Source organism: Eleutherodactylus coqui, chromosome 11 (assembly GCF_035609145.1).
Source record: "Eleutherodactylus coqui strain aEleCoq1 chromosome 11, aEleCoq1.hap1, whole genome shotgun sequence".
In the NCBI taxonomy this organism is placed as follows: domain Eukaryota; kingdom Metazoa; phylum Chordata; class Amphibia; order Anura; family Eleutherodactylidae; genus Eleutherodactylus; species Eleutherodactylus coqui.
In genome coordinates, this window is record NC_089847.1 from 115,859,174 (window position 1) to 115,877,660 (window position 18,487).

The 18,487-nt window shown below is 46.0% G+C and overlaps 1 protein-coding gene across 1 annotated transcript in view; it reads left to right on the top strand.

Annotated features, from left to right (window-relative positions):
* The first annotated feature begins 273 nt into the window (after positions 1-273).
* The window catches only part of NUP160 (nucleoporin 160), a 51,892-nt gene continuing 33,678 nt past the window's right edge, over positions 274-18,487 (top strand). The window contains exons 1-13 of the mRNA XM_066583295.1: positions 274-432; positions 4,821-4,929; positions 6,844-7,054; positions 8,580-8,802; positions 8,889-8,964; positions 10,800-10,914; positions 10,998-11,156; positions 11,244-11,321; positions 11,416-11,519; positions 12,541-12,625; positions 13,269-13,337; positions 15,827-15,910; positions 16,718-16,888. Of these exons, the coding sequence (XP_066439392.1) occupies positions 336-432; positions 4,821-4,929; positions 6,844-7,054; positions 8,580-8,802; positions 8,889-8,964; positions 10,800-10,914; positions 10,998-11,156; positions 11,244-11,321; positions 11,416-11,519; positions 12,541-12,625; positions 13,269-13,337; positions 15,827-15,910; positions 16,718-16,888 (1,581 nt within the window). The 5' untranslated portion in view covers positions 274-335. The remainder of the gene's footprint in view (positions 433-4,820; positions 4,930-6,843; positions 7,055-8,579; positions 8,803-8,888; positions 8,965-10,799; positions 10,915-10,997; positions 11,157-11,243; positions 11,322-11,415; positions 11,520-12,540; positions 12,626-13,268; positions 13,338-15,826; positions 15,911-16,717; positions 16,889-18,487) is intronic.

Consider the following 18,487-nt stretch of genomic DNA (forward strand, 5'->3'; position numbering starts at 1 on the left):
AAATATGCGCATAACACGCTGCGTAAATACGTCTGTGCAAATGCACCCTAAGAAGTGGGCACAACCCTGCAAGGTAAGCACATAAGCTATTATTTTCTTGTGTCAGCTAGCACCACAGTATAAACATAATATCGCCCTCTAAAGCGCTCATGCCTCCATTTTCTCCTAGATTTTGGCATTCACGAGGTCTAGTAGTAGTTTGCCAGCACTAAACATGGCCGCCGCCTCCCTCACTACCCAGCCTGCATTGCACCCCTGTCATTTGCAAAGCGGAACGTTTGAGCGGCCAGCCCCGCCCCCTTTCAAACAGCGGCGGCAGCTCCCGCTCGGGAAACATGGCGGCCTCTGTGGTGCTTGAACGGAGCTTCACCGAACTGAGCGCGGCCGAGCGGGAAGTCAGGAGGAATTTCCGGGAGCTCACGCTTCACCCCGGTAATAAGCGGTCACATGTCAGCGGGGAGCACGTGGTCACATGAAGCATTTGGAGGCCTGCATGCCCGGAGAGGCTGACTCATAAAGGGCTCTAACAGTGAAACTGCCTTTGTTGCCCCTAGCAACCAATCACAGCGCGGCTTTCAGTTGCAATTCCGGGCTGCTAAAATGAAAGCTGCGCTGTGATTGGTTGCTAGGGGCAACAGAGGTTTTCTTTTAGGCCTCTTCATAATTCTGCCCCAATTGTATCAAAGACATGACAGATACGGTCTATATACCCCTTATATAGGTGGATATGGGCCATATTACGCCTTATGTAAGCGGATATGGGCTGCATTGCTCCTTATATAGGCGGATACGGGCCGTGGTGCTTCCTTTATATAGGCGGATATGGGCCGTATTAGGCCGGGCTCGCACAACCAAACTTTGCGACGTGAGACACGCAGTGAGCATGCAACGACTCTGCGTGCCGCCCATCGCCATGTGCTATCTTGGCGTGTACGCTCAGGTTATACGCGCTAAGATGACACATGCTGCGATTTTTCTTGCTTATGTTTTGCGCATTTCGTGTGAGTGGCAACATGGCTGCCTATGGGAGATTGGCACAGCATATTCCGTGTGCGGAATATGCCATATTAGCGCGGTTATGTGAGCCTGGCTTTACTCATACAGGCATATACGCCATATTACTCCTTGTGTAGGCGGATATGGGCTGTATACTCATAAGGCTGTGTTCACACTCGGCATTCTTGCGTGTTTCTAAAACGCAGGGGAGAAAAAACGCATCAAAAAACAGCCAATTTTTTTTAAAAAGCGTTAAAACCACGTATTTTTTTTTTTTTTTTTAGCGATCCAGAAACGCATAAGATACACAAAGTGTTAACGCGGATTTGGGTCGCTTCCCAAGCGTATTTTAGTTCCATATTTTGCGTATTGTAATAAGGAGCAAATGTATTTACGTGGCATTTTTTTATTGTTTTTCCCCGTATTCGCCTCCGTATTGTTATTTGTTTCCATCGGAAAAATACGGATTCGTATTTGTCCTGCAAAAAACAAAATTCCCGGCCGTAGCGCCATCTCGAACACGCCTGTATTACGGATCCGTGTTACAAAACGCTCGTCTGACCCCGGCCGTAGCGGATACGGCTGGTTTGTTTTTGTTTCCTTTGTTTGTTTGTTTTTTTTGCTGCGTTTCAGAAACGTACCAATAAACGCAAAGTGCGAACGCGGCCTCAGGCGGGATTCATACGGTGGGGTTTAAACCACCTTGGGAACGCTGCATGCGGATTTGTAGCGATTCGCCGCAGTGGGTAAAAACACGTGCGGTTTTCACTGCAGGGTGTGAATACAATCTTATGCGGCTGCGCCAAATCTATGCAGTTTTCCCGTGTCTGACCGCTCTTGAAAAAGGAGGATCGTATTGTGCTTGAGAACATGTCTGGGTCCTTTCAGACGAGCGGATTCTTGTGCGAGCGAGTGACCTCACCACTAGGGGCGGGCTTACACGAGCGTCATTTAATTGCGTATTATGCGCACAATACACGCGGCGAATGGATCCGATGAGAGTATATTGTTTTTTTTTACATGGGATAGAGCCCTATGGTTCTCTATGGGCGCATAATAAACACTGTCACAATGCGTATGTGCGCTGTTATACCACATGGCTATAGACAGGGCTGATATACAGTGGAGTGTCCGCAGCAAGCATTCTGCCGCAGATCAGCAGCGGAAAGCCTGCCTCCAAATCTGTATGATTTGTTGCGGGTTTTATCCTAATTTCATGTGCAAATACACCCCCTCGTTAAGAAGAGGTCGATTTCACAGCAGAAACTACGATAAAATTGACATGCTGCGTAATTTCGGAGATACGGAAGTTGGGGGCGGGGCTTCTTATGGACATGTGACTCAGTGGAATTGTAATTCCCCTCATTGTTTGAGAGGGGAAAAGCTGTGTTAAAATCATGGAGAGTCCCAACTTTTTCCTTCATTGATGGCCGCAGCCATCATGGAGCCCTAGCCTAAAAGCTGAGGGGCACTGTGGACCATCTATCGCACAGAGTCCCCCTAGCTGTGAAGGCGCAGGGGAGATCCAGTCAGTAATCTCCTGAGGTTCTGGGTTCATGTCAGTGGATCACATCATTCATCTTGGACCAGCGCCAAAGTTCTTGAATGAATGGGTTCTGCGGATCTCATCACAGCGAATTCTGTTACTGGTGTCTTGGGCCCAATGTCCACGGGCGGACCTGATTTGAGGAATCTGCGCGGGTCACCCGCAAATCCAGCTGCCCATAGGGATACACGGGCGTCTGCAGGTGAAGTAAAGCATACAGATTTGATTTGCGGACCTTTTGGTCCAGAATAACAATCGCAGCACGCTCTATTTCACTGCAGATCCCACACAGGCGACTTCCATTTGTCAACGGAAACCGTCCGTTCCGCGGCCCGTCTGCAATTCAGTTTCAGATAGGCCGCGGATTCTGCGGGAAAGTAGCAATTAAAAAAAAATAACTCCACTGCACATGTGTGGTAGCGCGCCAGCCGGCGTTTCCGCACACATCCGCAGTGAAGAAGAGAGAAGACCCGGATGGGTAAGTAAAAGACCCGCAGTGTCCTCAGCCGCAGGCAGGGGCGGATTCCGCTGCAGGCTCCCACATACAGCATCCGATCAGCCTGTGGACATGAGGAATTAAAGGGGTTCTGTCACTAAAAAGAAAAATTCTATACTTATCTATTCCTCCCCTGTCAGTCTACTTACCAGATCTTCACCTTCTCCATCTTCTCCCATCTCCTGCAGTCCGGGGGGGGGGGGGGGGGTCACTTCACCTCCAGCTGCCTGATCCTTCTCCTCGTGAGGTTACGTACATTGGTTGGCAGTCTTTTGCCTGCCAACCAATATATGTTATGTCGCGGCTCACAGGCCAGCAGGGGGACTGCCTATCTTTTTCAGAGATTGCTCATGCTTTTAGTCGGAGTGATTAATTATAATTCAAAAAATCGTTTAAACGAGCGACAGTAAACGATGGCGCGATCTGACGAAGGCCGAAAATCACTCCTTTTCGTTCATCTTTCATTTTCTGCCAGCATGAAAAACCGTCCTTGGTTCGCTCACTTCTCGTTCGGTTTACGCAGCGCTCATCCAGTGGCGCTACTTCGCTTATACGGCGACTGAACGATTCGCCTTTGAACGAGCCGGCGATGTATCTGCTGTGTGAACGGGCCGCACGAGAGCGGATGAGCTAGTGGCGGCGGCACTGGCTCGTTCAAGACAAGAATCTGCTCGTCTAAAAGAACCTCATTCTTACTGGCCGTTTTCTTATACTGTTGCGTAAGATTTCCAGATTTTTTTAATGGATTTCTGTTAACCCTTTCAAGACCAGAGCAGTTTCATTTTTTTTCGTCCGCACCTTGTAAGAACCATAGCTTCTTTTTTTTCCCATCAGCATAGTCATCTGAGAGCTTTTGTTTGCGGGGTGAGTTGTAATCGTACCATTTGTACAAGAAGTACCGTACGAGCTGTAGGTCAGGGTATGTACTAGGTACATAATGTACGGGGGTGGGCACAAATATGGAAACACCGTACCAAATGCACGCCGTAAGTTATGTGGGGTTATAAATCAGATTTCACAATGCTACCAGGAAATTGTAACTAGACCACAAGGGCAGCTCAGTGCCAATGATGATAATCCCATGCGGATCCCTCCTGATGGTCCGGGATCCATACATGTGTACCACAGCGGGGTTAGGAGGCAGAATGCAATGATCTATACAACAGCGCCAACACACGGTAAGCATCATTTGTCTTCGAGACAGTGGTCTGTGCAATCGTGAGCGAATTTGGCAGAGACCACGGAATTCCAACGTGGGCAATTGGTAGCGGAGGGTTTTGTTGCGTCAAGAGGCACAGTGTCCAAGATTAGGACCGCATGTAGTAAGACTGGAAAACCCGGATCTGACAGAGATGGACGATCAATGTGTAGGGTTGTGATGAAAAAGAAGCAGACCATAGCTTTGGTGTTTCCATATTTTTGTCCACCCCCTGTATGTCCACCAGCAGAATAGTGAGTGCAGCTCTGGAGTATAATACAGGATGTAACTCTGGGTGAAAGTTATTAGTAACATGAAGGAAATGCAAAACTTTTTTTTTTTTTTTAAGTTGTAAATGCTACTATGCGATGTGTGCCCTCCACGGTGTGCCGTGCGTCCCAGTACACGGGTGATTTTCCATGTTATTGGGACCATAATTTCACACCATATTTGCCCTTTTTCCAGAAAGTGTTCATGTAGCTAAAGATATTGAAACCTTCATGGTCCCTACAGTCCCACCTGTTGTCGGCTGTACCGAGCCCTCATGTTCCATCTGTTCATGGTAATGTCTCTCTTCATTGTAGATGTCAGTCCTGTGATTGGTGGCCCCAAATACAGCGAGAGCTCCGGGGGTTATTACTACAGGGAGAGCAGCACGCTCCTGTCCACCACAAGGAATCGCTTCTTGTACTGGTGAGTAAACTGTTATTACTACTTTAATAAAGTGTTTTTTTGTCAATATACTTTTATTTTTAGGACTTTCCTTTTTACTATGGGTCCAACCACAGCAGAAACAATTACCTACTGCCCTCTAGTGACGGGCATTGTCCCTGCAATATTTGTCCAGCAACATGTCCGTAAATGTAGCTGTGCCTTCAGGCGGTGGTCTGGTGATTGGCTGGGGTCCCGGGTGGTCACAACTGTTGACACGGCTACTTTCCTCACTTCCAGTTTGTCACTTTCGGCCATGTTCACACAGGGAGGATTTTCGGTGGATTTTCCTCTTGAAGATCTGTAGCGTTTCTGAGGGTGATATCTGTCTTAAATACATGCAGCTGCTGTTACATATTTGTTGCATCTTTTGCTCCAGATTAGCTGCATAATCTGCGGAAATCTACTCCCCAAATCTGAAGCGGCTGATTTTGGTGTGGATTTCAGCCTCTCCATTGAAGTCAAAGTCAGAAATCTGCATGTTTTCTGCACCAAATTCGTTGCTAAAATTGACATGCTGTAGTTTTAAATTAGGCACCTCAGGTCAAAGTTCGTACTGATTTAGAGCAGATAATTTCTGCAGCATGTCGATGCGATTCTGAAATCGGTCATCCACATTGCTGCTACTATAAATGCTGCAAATTTTCTGTGTGGAAAATCCATTGCAAATTCCCCCCACGTGGGCGCGTTCACACGTAGCGGGAGAAATCCGCAGCAAATCTGCACATTTGGTAAGGATTTTGGAGCCGATCCGCAGCAGATTTCACCCCTTTAATTTAAATTCAATTAAAGGCTGAAATCCACACTAACATCTACGATAAAATCCGCACCCAATGGTGTGGATCTGCAGCATTTTTTTTAAGCAGCAGCAGATCTGCGGAAGATTTCACCCCTTCAATTTGAAAGGTTCGAATCTGCTACAGATCCACATCGAAGAAAATCCGCACAAAGTCAGCTACATAATAATAGGACTTGTCCTATCTTTTGAGGGCACAACGCCGGCGGCTCCATAGACTCCTATGGGAGACTATGCCAGCCGTCCGGCAAAGGGAGGGGAAGGAGTTTAATACTGTTGGGACTCCCTTCATCCCCGCTGCTAGATGCCTTTCATTATTTTGGCGGCCCAAGGATTTGGGGGCTGCGGCATCAGTGCACTGTAAGACGCCGTAGTCTGCCATGTAAACTCACGGAGAACAGGCGCAACTTGGTCACTGCTAATTCTTCATTCACGCAATTTAACGCTCCGATAACGGTGATTTAGCGCGGCTATCGGAGCGCTTAAATGTCGCCTGTGCGAAAGAGGCCTAAGGGTGCGTCCACTTGTAGCAGATTTGCTGCAGATTTTCAGCAGTGTGTCAAAATCTGCATCAAAATTTGCAGGTTTGACACTAATTTCATAGCAGATCCCCAGCAGGTTCCCGATTGCCCTTCAATTGAATGACTAAAATCTGCATATCTGCATGCAAATTCACACCAAATGGTGCAGATTTTGAAAATCTGTACCAAATCTACATGTTAAAGCACCCTAAGAGTATGTTCGCATGTAGCGGACTTGCTGCAGATTTTGTAGGGGATTTTGCTGTGGATCTGCAGCGGATTTCACCCTTTAAATTGAGTTCAACTGAAAGCATGAAATGTGCTGCAGATCTGCACTAAATCAGCGACGTGTGAACACACCATAAGGCAATGTCGCTGCAGTGACGCCTCGTCTCAATTCAATGTTTTCCTGTAATTGAAAATGTGACAGACAGCTTGGGATGTCGGCACAACTTTTTTTCTCATCGAGGTTATATGTCTGTCGTTGTCATGCCGCTATTGTACTGTCACTTGTGAGTGACCAAATGGAGCCCAAGTGTTCATGCTTTTTTTTTCCTATTCTCCTCTTATTTTTTTCAGGACTTCTAATGCCAACACGTTAGAGCTGGTGGAGGAGTCTTTGGATGTCAACCTCCTGAATAATGCCCTCCGCCTCCGAATCCTCAACTGTTCCATCCTGCCTGGAGGAGTCCACGTTTGTGAGACGCAGAGTAACGTGATCATCCTGATTGTGACCAATCAGACGGTTCACAGGCTGGTCCTACCTCATCCCTCACGCTTATATAGAAGTGTAAGTGCCCTGCCATGCACCCCCTCCGGTAAATTTATACCCCGACATGGAGTTCCTTGACCCTATAAAAGTGCTGAGGTATGCAGAATGAATTTTTGCAGAATACCTACCTCTAAAATAAGGCTTACCCTGATTTTCAGGGTGTGGGGCTTGATATAATAAGCCCTAACTACACTACATAAAAAAAAAAAAAAAGCAATACGTTACCTAGCAGGCGCTGTCCGGGTCCCTCCAGCTGGTCTCCGGATTTTCAGCAGCTTGCTTGCAGTTCTCAGCCACCGACAAAAGATCGTTTGCTGGTAACAGGGTTTGTAAACACCGCCTCCAGCAAAGGACAGCTCTGATTGTTTCTCGAGCACCGCAGCTGAGCCAATCAGTGCATCACTCGATGAACCAATGCGATGGCTGAGATTGATTCTTCGAGTGTTGCATTGATTCGCTGAGCTACAGCGCTCGAGAATCAATCACAGCCATTGCTTCCTGGAGGCGGGGTTTATGAACCCCGTTACCAGGAAGTGATCTTCTGTCGGTGGCTGAGAACTGCAAGCAAGCCTGCTGCAACTCCGGAGACCAGCAGAAGGGACCCAGACGGCGCCTGCTAGGGAAGTATGATAAGACCCTGTAGCCTTTTTGGGGCAAAAATTAATATGACTGTGTCTTAATTTCAAGGAAACGCTGTAAATACTACTAATCTCTGTCTAGTTATTGGGTTTTATGCACTAAGGCTTTGTTCACATTTTCATTGTAACTATGCATCTATTACTGATTTCCACTAAAATCTGGGATGAAATAACACTGCAGGCAGCGCTATTTCATCCAGAAAAATGCCGGATTTCATAATGGCAGCCAGACGGAACCCATTTTAGATGCAAAGGTTCTGTCCGGCACTTCCAATTTTGCTGTAGTTCGGCTTCTAGGACGGAGCCGAATAACAGAATCTGTCATGCAAGTGTGAACAAGCCGTAAGCCAAAAGAGACTAGTTGAGGCATAAAGTAGTTCATGACTCAGTAACATCCCTTGTTTTTGTTAGTTAGGCTGGCTTCACATGGCGAGATTTGTGCGTTAGAGACGCACAAATATGAACCCCATTCTTTTGAATGGGATCATACACATGCGCAATATTTCACCGCATCGTAATGCAATGCCAGAAATAAATGGCGACATGCCCTATCTTGGGCTCTCGCATCGCCTGTTGTTTTCAATGGGGCCAGCGGCAGCATTGCACAACCTCCTAGGTACACACAGTGTGGTGCAAGGTTTCCCCATTGTAAACAGTGTAAGAAACTCCGCGATCCACCACTGCGGCTATCGGCTTCTTCCCCGAAGTGATGCAGGTTTGAAACAAAAATGCCTCGCATCCGCTCCAAAATTGCATATTGGCGAGCATGAAATCGGGCGGTGATTCACGGCCCGACATCGTGCACGCCTGTGTGAAGGTCGCCTTAAGCAGATTTGTTGGCTTTCAACTTGCACAGACCTTTCTTAGGTGTTAATATGATTCTCTTCTCCTTTGCTTGCTTTTAGGAGGTGATCGCAGAAAATCAGGTGCAATCCATATTTACTGACGTCGGGAAGATGAACTATAGCGACCCCGCTAACAGTTACGTGATCCCTCCGCTGCCTGGACGTTCGCAGAGCTCTACCGCCACCGCCGCCTGGCTCAGCAATGAGGGGGAGACACTTTTTGCTTTTCCCTCCAATTCTGGTGGGATCCTTGTTGTCAAGATGCCCCAGTACGGTGTTACAGGTATGGAAGCGAGCAGACCGTATTGCTGTTTATTTATGTGCACCGACAGATGTCCTTTTTTAACTATGGAATGGCTGTTTGTTCAGGGACGGTGACTACGGTGGAGCTGAAGCAAATGTCGGTTAGAAGACTATTAACCGGGTTCATACCAACAGCTATAAGGTTAGTATCGTTTACGTCTCTTACATTGTGCCAGCCTAGTTCGCATGCCTAGTTTCATGGTTGACAACGTAATACTAAGTAAAAGGTTGGCTCCTTTAGCATGGGCTGTATAGCCGCTGCAGCAACCAGTTACTGAAGAATGCGCAGAATAACCAGCACAATAGATTGGAGCTGATTGGCCTGCATACTGTGCTGGGTAAAAGTTTTGCCAATTGGCCAATAATGCATAATTTGGGTAAAAAAGTTTTCTGAAAGTTCTTATATTTTGACAAAGTTTGCTGAGCCACATCAATGAGTCTGTAGAATAGCATTAAGCACAAGAGTGCAAGGTGACTATAGCCAGCACAGTTTTGGGTGAGAAGTCGAACAATTCAGCTGCCTTCCTTCAGCCAGGCTAAGCGACATGACTCCAGGCTGCAACTTTTTGCAGGCCACGAGCCCTTTAACTATGATAGCAGATGAAAATAAATAAGATTGTCTATGTAGTATCAGTCTACAGTCTATTATGTAGTCTCTTCTTAATTATATAAGTGCATGTGGCCGTCATAGATGTGTATCCCACTTGGGAACCAGCTCTATCAGCCAGAGGACTCAACTAAGAAGTATTTGTTCTTGCTCTGGCCTTCCTACTCCGGATGGCTATTAACTTGAATGGTTGCTATATAATTCTGCGTTTTCCCTATAGGACCCCAGGCAATAGAAAATAGCGGTCAGTAGACTACTGTTTTTTAACTTTAAAGAAGTTGACTGATGAGACAACCACTTTTAAGATTAATTGGATCAAATAAGTGGAAGCTTGGTACCAAGGCAATATGAAAAACTAAGGTGCAGATCTTATCAACGTGTCCCACTGAAAGTCATTAGTTCGTTAGTACATGTCATTGTGCAGCTCATGACTCCCTGTGATGATCAAATGCTTCTTAAAGGTGGTGGACTCCAGAGTATCCATGCAGGAAGTGGCAGCATACATGGTGTATCATAAAATCACCAATCTTTTATTGACTCCATGTGGAGAAGAGACAACATTTCAACCCTTCCGGGTCTTGTGGTGGACTTGTGAAAGGAACTTGTCCTCTGTGCACAAGATAAGGTGGGGTCTGACCAATTTGACCCTCACTAATCATTAGAAGCAAGGGTCTTAAGTGACCCTGCAGGAATGGAGCTGGGGTCACATGTGTGTGTATTACTACTCCATTCATTTAAGTGGAACTGCCAGAGATAGTGGGCAGCTTTTTGTGGCTGTAATTGGTAAATCTGTTCACATACTTTTAGGCGAGCCTCACACGAATCGGTCAGATTTCGTATGTGGATTTCCGAAGCAATACACTGTGGAAAGTAATTGCATATGGTCACAGAAGATCGCAGATACGATCATTTTTCCGCGTGGATGTATACCATGCACAGCGTTTGTCTGGACGGGAGACAGATCTCTTGCTCCTCTCCTGCCAGCATTCCAGCTTTTCTATCTATCTTCCTATGAAGTAGCGAGCGTTTCCGCCGCTCATATGCAATGTTAGTTGCGAATGGGCGATGGAACACTCGCAGCCATTGACTTCAATGGAGGCCGTCCGCGTGGAATCCAAACTAAAATAGAGCATGCTGGGATTTTTCTTCGGCTCACAGCATCCATCATTCCTACTCGCACGTCTGAGCTAACCCGCAGTAGTTCATGCCTTTTACTGCCTGCGTATTATCTTGTATCGTTCGTGCAGACGCCGATCGCGTAATACGCAATTTAAATCCACCGCGTGAGCCCGGCCTTAAGCATGTAATGTATATCATGACCAAATAAGAATTTGGGAATACCTTACTAATGTTTATTTTCATGCCCGTAGAGGAGACCAGGACCCCGCACATCTTCCTGTGAGTCTGGCCGTTCACTGCCTTGAAAATGACGCATTCATATTCGCATTGTGTCAGGATCATAAACTGCGCTTGTGGTCTTACAAGGTAAATGATTTCTTTATCAGTCCTTAAGGGTGAGAGGATGTAGAAAACTGCTAATATTCATTCTTCACTTTCGTATATTCCAGGACCAGACGTGCCTAATGGAATCAGATATGCTGGAGTTTGTGCCGACCAGTAAAGAAATGCGTCAGATCCCGGGAACTGGACACAAATTAAGACTTGCACACTCCTCATCTATAGGACTTTATCTTGGGGTATACTTACACGCACCCAAACAAGGACAGGTATATACAGTTTGAGGAATTCCTTTTTAGCGAGGCTAGCTCATCACCGGATAGATATTGTAGCTGATTTTATGTCTCGTCCTGCAGTTCTGTGTCTTCCAGTTGGTAAGTGCGGATAACAATCGCTACAGCTTAGATCACGTCTCTTCAATATTCTCAAATCAGGTCAGTAAGCCGTGTTTTCTACAATTCTGTCTTCTGCTTTGGTTTACCAATTTATACAGAGTTGCTTATTTCTTCTTTCTTTTTTTGCCTTTAGGAAACCTTGCTGGACTTCATGTTTACTTTGACAACCACAGACATTTGGGCTTTGTGGCTTGATGAGGAAAAGCAAACCATTGTGAAACACATTAACTTTGAACAGTAAGTACATTTTGTAGTTATTATATATATCCTTTGGCTAAAAGACTACATCTATATCCTCTGCTTGGAGCCCACTCTTCATTATGCAGGACAGGCAGTCACTGCGAAGAGTTTCACCCACTTAGGAGGATCTGGCATGACTATATGTTGCACGGTCGTCCATTCGTGGGTGTCGTTTACTACTGTATTTCTCCTGCAGCTGCCCCTGCTGAAGACATGCAGGGGGTCCTCATTTAGAGAAGGGGATCTCTTAAAGGAAGAGTCCTTTTTAGGGAAGTATTTGTATGTATTCCATATAAAATGACATTGGAGAGTTGCTGTTTATAGAATTGTTTTTTTCTGTTGTGCATTGTACTTGTCTAACTTTTTCTTACAGAATTGTTCTATTCTCTCTGATTTTTGCTTTCTTTTGTATACAGATGTAGCCAACGCTAACCTGACGCATAAAGGGAATCTGTCCCCATCTTTTTGCAGCCCTTTCTGATAGCAGCATAAGGCAGAGACAGGCATGCCGATTGCAGTGATATGTCTGCTATATGTATCTGTGCAGTAGTTTGGGAGAAACTTGCATTTTATTAGTAGCAGCCAGACAGAGAACTAGTCCTGCATATTTATGAGCTGCAGACTAGCCACACCCACCCCACCATCCGACCAATGATTGGCAGCTCTCTGACTATGCACAGTAGTAGGCATACAACTGTCAATCAGTGGCTGGAGGAGGAGGGTGAGTGTAGCTAGCCTGCATGAATATCCAGGACTACTTCTTCTTCAAGTAGTCCTTTATGCATCATAGTCCTCTACGGATAAAATGTACGTTTCTCCAAAACTATTGCACAGATACATACAGTAGAGATATGGCTGTGACAGACACTACCTTGTGCTGCTCCCAGTGAGGACTGCAAAAAGATGGTAACAGTCTGTAATGCATTGATATATCTTGATTGTAGTACATTGTAGTTATGATGCTCCAGTCATGTTAACAATTGCTACATCTAACACAACTACACTGACTGTTTTCCAGTAACCAAGCCGGGCAATGGAACCAAGTTTTCATCAATCAGCTGCCTGATGAAGACCTTAACATTGGAGATGAACAAGACCCTCGGGTTAGTTAAAGAGCTGCTTGTTTACAGGACCGTTTCAGCGTTCTCATTTTTGCACAGGGAGCCAAGATTTGTTGTGATCGATGGATAACCTAATACTAAGTTGCATAAATGTTTGACACACTTAAAAAAATAACCCCAAAATCAATGTCCAATACAGGACTGCAGAAATTATCATTAAAAAGGTGTTTATTGAAACAATTATTTAAAAAACGGAACATGAAGGAAATGCAGCATCAATACATCGGGAAATGCATCACACATATATGAAGTGCCCAAAGATAATCCTGCTTATATCAACCTACGATAGGAGCAACCAGAATAAAGTGTCACCATGTGACCGAGGGGCTGGAAATCCCTGCGCATGCTTCGCCCTTAGCTTCATCCAGGACCCTTAAACAACAATGTGCCCGTACCATGTTGTGTTTATTCAAGCGCTTGAATGACGATCTGTAGATTGTTTTAGATTGTTCTCCTGCCTCGATCACGTGTAGTTCATGATTGGGCCACTAGTGGAGTGTTTGCGGGGCTTGTTTTAGCTGCTTTGATCACAATGGTCCTGTCATGGTGACACCTTCTACTCATATTGGTGACTTTGTCTGGAAACCAGTTGATTTTCTGTCTACTTTTGCTGTTTTACTATTAGGAGACTTACCTGGAGTATTTGTTCTCCCCGGGAAGATTTACCATCACTGCTCTACTTAAAGCACTGCAGGCAAGTTTCTGTTTGAATGACATTAGACATCAATTACCATTGCGATATGTTTTTTATTAACAGAGTATGTTTAAAGCTCCACCTTTTTAATACACAGTGGGCAGGGCTGTGGAGTTGGTAAGCCAAACCTCCATCAACTCAGTTTTCCCTGACTCTGACGCCTTCATATATAACTCGTGTTTTCTTAAGTAAAAAATGGCCTATATATAAAGGAGTAACATCAGACTTTTCATCGCAGTTTTATTTCATAAAATAGTCAAGCTATTTAGATAGAACATAAGATACTTTTATTGGAATACATTTTTTTGTATTGCTGCTTGCTAGAGATGAGCGAACCTACTCGTTTCGAGTAATTACTCGATCGAGCACCGCGATTTTCGAGTACTTCCGTACTCGGGTGAAAAGATTCAGGGGGGGTGGGGGGGGGAGGCGTGGCGGAGCAGGGGGTAGCAGCGGGGAACAGGGGGGAGCCCTCTCTCTCTCCCTCTCCACCCCAAACCCCGCTGCAACCCCCCACTCACCCACGGCACCCCCCGAATCTTTTCGCCCGAGTACGGAAGTACTCGAAAATCGCGGCGCTCGGGCGAAAAAGGGGCGTGGCTGAGTACGCTCGCTCATCTCTACTGCTTGCACATCTTAGCGATCAATATTTGTCATCCATGTTATTGGGAGACACAGCAAGATCTTGGGTATACCTGCTGCGACTAGGAGGCGACCCTAAACACAAAAAGACTTCTTACCAGCTATACACCCCTTTTGCAGGCACTGAGCTAAATCTGTTTTAGCTTAGTGTCCCTAGGTGTGGTTCACATGGGGTGGAATTTCAGTGTGGACCGTCCGCACGGAAATACTGCGGCATTTACAATAATAGCAGAGTGGCGGAGATTTTTAAAATCTCTTCCACAAGCTGCGGAAATAACCCGCACAAAACCTGTGCAGAAATTGACTTGCGGTATGGAATTCAATTCCGCAGCATGTCCATTTTATCACCGCCTCTGCTGTGGAATTCACCTCTTCTCTATGAGGGAGTGAGTTCTGCACAGGAATTTGCGCTAAAACTTGCACCAAATGGTGCAGGTTTGGAGGCAGGCTTTCCACGGCTAACCTGCAGCAGAATGCCTGCTGGAAATCAGCTCCGTGTGGACACTGCCTTAGGAGGCAGACCTCCTGCTCTGTAGGCATTCTGTCCTTTTTTGTTATTTTTCCTTTTTTTTCCCTCTGGCTGGGCATTAGAAATGAGGTAACTTCCTTGGTTGTCCCTCAATGAGGAGGGTGAGCAGCGCTGCTTCAGACACACTGTTACTCCCTCCTCCAAGAAGACAAAGCCGAACAGCGTGGCGTAACCACTCTACTTCCCGCCAGCCTTGGGGTCACCTGAGATTCCCTGCTCCCCCATATCCAGTGAATAGAGGTGGGCTGGTGGAGAACGCTCTCCAGCCTGTCCGCCTCCATGCCGGCAGCACTGTGAGCAATGGCAGCGATATTCACTCCCATGTAACAGCATAGGAGCGAGCGTCACTGCAACACGCTGTCGAGCATCATTTGCCCAACAGCTCGTCTAAATTGGGTATAAGGCTCTCTGTATACATAGAGCCTGAAGCTTCCTTCGGGCATCCCTCAGGATGTCTGTCCGACAGAGGTTTGGGATGGATACCATAAGAATCCATTGTAACAATAATGTATACCACACAATATACATTGTTTTGCTTGCGGTGGCACTCTGTATATCAAAACTCAGTCAAAACTCAGAAAAAATGGTATGCCTGCACATAGCAGCCAGACGGGGGCCAGAAGAACACACTGTGGGCCTGTGTCTGATGAATTTGTCCCTATGACAATGTTAACGTTTACGCCAATATTTTCTACTGGCACGTATGTCGATAGACTAAGGGCACAGATAGATGCTGCATATACTTTGCTTAACTCCACTTCACCTTTGAAAAATGGTATTCATACCTCATAGTATCTGCTATACCCGCTAGTTAGGCCTCCTGTACATGGGCGGTCGGATCCCGCAGCGGAATCCGACCCTGCGTACCTTTGCTAGTCTTCCTTTTTCTGTACTGCGGATATGCGCAGAAGTGTCGGCCAGCGCACGTGTAGTTTTGTTTTTTTTTGAATACCTGTTTTCCCCCGGAATCCGCGGCCCATCCACAATGTCAATTGCGGATGGGCCGAGGATCAGATGGCTTCCATTAGCTTCAATGGAAGCCGTCCTTGTGGGAACCGCACTAATATGGAGCATGTTGCGAATTTGTTTTCCTCATGCGGAATTTGGAAAATAAATCTGCATGTGTAAATTGAAGTGCGGACGCCCATGGTTCCCTATGGGTGGCTTGAACTGCGGATTCTGCAGATCAAATCTGCGCGCGGACATTACACCTCACACCCATGGACTGTCTGCATTATGTGCATTGTAAAACTGAATTTTCCCTCCTACTTTTCATATTACTGACTTTCTAATATATTTTTGTTACTTTTACTGAAAGATTTATCAAAGAAACGCTGGGAGGTTACAGGATCTGTCCTGGGAAGAAATGAAGAAAGAAGTCACTGCAGTGGTAGAGAATGACGTGAGCTTCTCCATATTGAATATTCTAACAGAATTATTTCCTCACTGATTTATACAACTTCTCATTTACTGTCTAAGTGTAATCCTACGGTCCCCCCCCCCCCCCAAAATAAGACCTGCCCAAATAATAAGCCCTACCTCTATTTTTTTGAGGAGGGGGTGTGAAATATAAGCCCTCCCCCGAAAAAATACGAACCTCAATACTCACCTGGCTGCGCGGCGTCTGAGACTCTCCTGCTGGTCCCCGGGTCTGCAGCAGGTTGTTGTGTCCTCTGTGCTGACACAGAACTCTCCTTCTGGTGTCAGGGCTTTGAATACCCCACCTCCAGTAAGCGAGTGCTGTGATTAGACCGAGCGCCAGCCAATCAGAGCCGGCGCTCGATCATTCACAGCCATTCGGTGAATGGCAACACTGAATGGCTGTGATTGGCTCATTGAGCGCTGGCTCTGATTGGCTGAGCCACGGCGATCGTGAGTCAATCAAGGCACTCGCTTGCTGGAGACGGGGTATTCAAAGCCTTGTCACCAGACGGACAGTTCTGTGTGAATGCAGAGGACACTACAGCCTGCCACATTGCCAACAGAGATCAGCAGTGCCAGGGACCCAGATGCCGCGGACCAGGTGAGTATAAGCCCCCTCTCACCCCATCCTGAAAATAAGACACTGTGCCTCTTTTGGGGCAAAAATAAATATGACAGTCTTATTTTTGGGAAATCGCCGTAGTTCTAATAAAATGGGCATGAAGGTCCTGTATTGCTCATGTCATGTCCGAGTAACTTAATTTACAGCCTCATTCCTATTTTCCAGCTGCACAGTCAGATGACGGATTATGAGATGGACCTGGATGAGTTCCGGGATCTACAAGTGGAATCATGGTCTAAATTCTATACCTGCTGCCTGCAATATCAGGATGAACTGTCTCGTCCGCTTGCCCTAATGGTGCACCCGTACTCCAGCATGGTCTGTCTGCTCAGAAAGGTGAATCTTGAGTTCTTGCAATGTTCAGAGCAAAATATTTTTCTGTTTTAAGGGCGCTTTCACACGGTGTGTTCCAGAAACATTTTGTGCTTTTAGGCTACAATCAAACAAGCGAGAATATCGGGCTGAAAAAACTCTTCCTGATATCGCGCTTTCCAACGTTCTTTCTATGCGCGATTTTATTTAAGAACTCCTTGCATCACTTCTGTGAAATTGGGATCCCCGGGCGTGTGCTATATGCGCGTCAGAGGATCACAAGTGTTTTTCCCATTGTTTTCAGTGGGGGGGGGGGGGGTGGTCATCACATCGAGTGCATGCCCTGTCTTTTAAGGTCCCATTAAAAACAATGGGCGAGGCGTTGCAAAAGAACGCCAAAAAATAGGACGAGCAGTGACTTCTTAAACCCTCAGCATCGCTAGGAGGAAGAAAAATCCTTCATGTGAATAACTCAGTTCAAAAGAATGGGGTTCATAGTCACACAAGTTTTGTGCATCTCGCTTCAGATTCGCGCTCGAGTGCAGGTAGTCTTAGTCACATTTTTTGGCTTTTTTGTGGCAGGAAAAAAAATGCTGCAGCAGGATGCTAGTGGTAGGTCAGCAGTAAAGTATGAAGTCTAGCACAAACACTGCTTTTCCTTCCTTTGCGTTGTTTGGACCAATGGCTTCTCTCTTTACCATTGCAGCAGGCTGTAGAACTGCAGGGGTTTTTTTTCCTGATTTTTTTTTTTTGCGTAGATTTTTCAAAAACAGAAAATGAAAATGCTACAAAGTATGTAAAGAACGTGTGACTTGCAAAAGAAAAGAAATCCATCCAAAAAAGCCTCTAAAAACACGCATTAGTAAAAAAAAATTGTTTTCTTGCCTGCATTTTTAGGGGCAAAAATCTGACCCCTGTGTACCTGCATTTTTCTTCATTCTCTGTACTGCGGATGGGCCAGCCGGTGCATGTGCGCAGTACAGATTTCCCCGCATCGTCGTGGCTGCCTGCAGTAAATCCGGAATTGAGATTCCAGATGGGCTGCGGGTCGGATGGCTCCATTGACTTCAATGGAAAACGCTCGTGCAGAAAACGTACCAAAAAGGAGCATGACGCATTTTTTTCCTCTGCAAGCAGAAATCGCAAGTGATTTCCACTTGTGTGCATGGAAGAATCACTTTTACATTGCTTGCTATGGACGGACATTGCTGCGGAACCTGCGGGCAGACGCCCACCGTGGATTCCTCAGTAAAATCCGCCCATGTTCATTCGAACTTGTAGCAATGTTCCACAACCTGGGCATGCTGTTAGTTGTAATTGTGTAACAGCTGGAAAGCCACGTGGTGTTTTTGCCGTGTCAGAGTAAGTACCTCCACAGTTACCATTATACGCTATTAGAAAGTACAGCATGATCATGATGGAGGAACACCCTAGAGACATTACATGTAAGTCCAGAGGGTACATACAAAATAGCTTCAATACCTGGTTTGTAGAGTTTAATGGAATTGCAACATTGTGACATGAACTATCAGTTCTAATAAAGAACAGCATGGCCGATCTTTCTCTAACCTGATAAGCTGATAACAGGGAACAATAGCGCCTAATCAGCTGGTGTTAATTCAT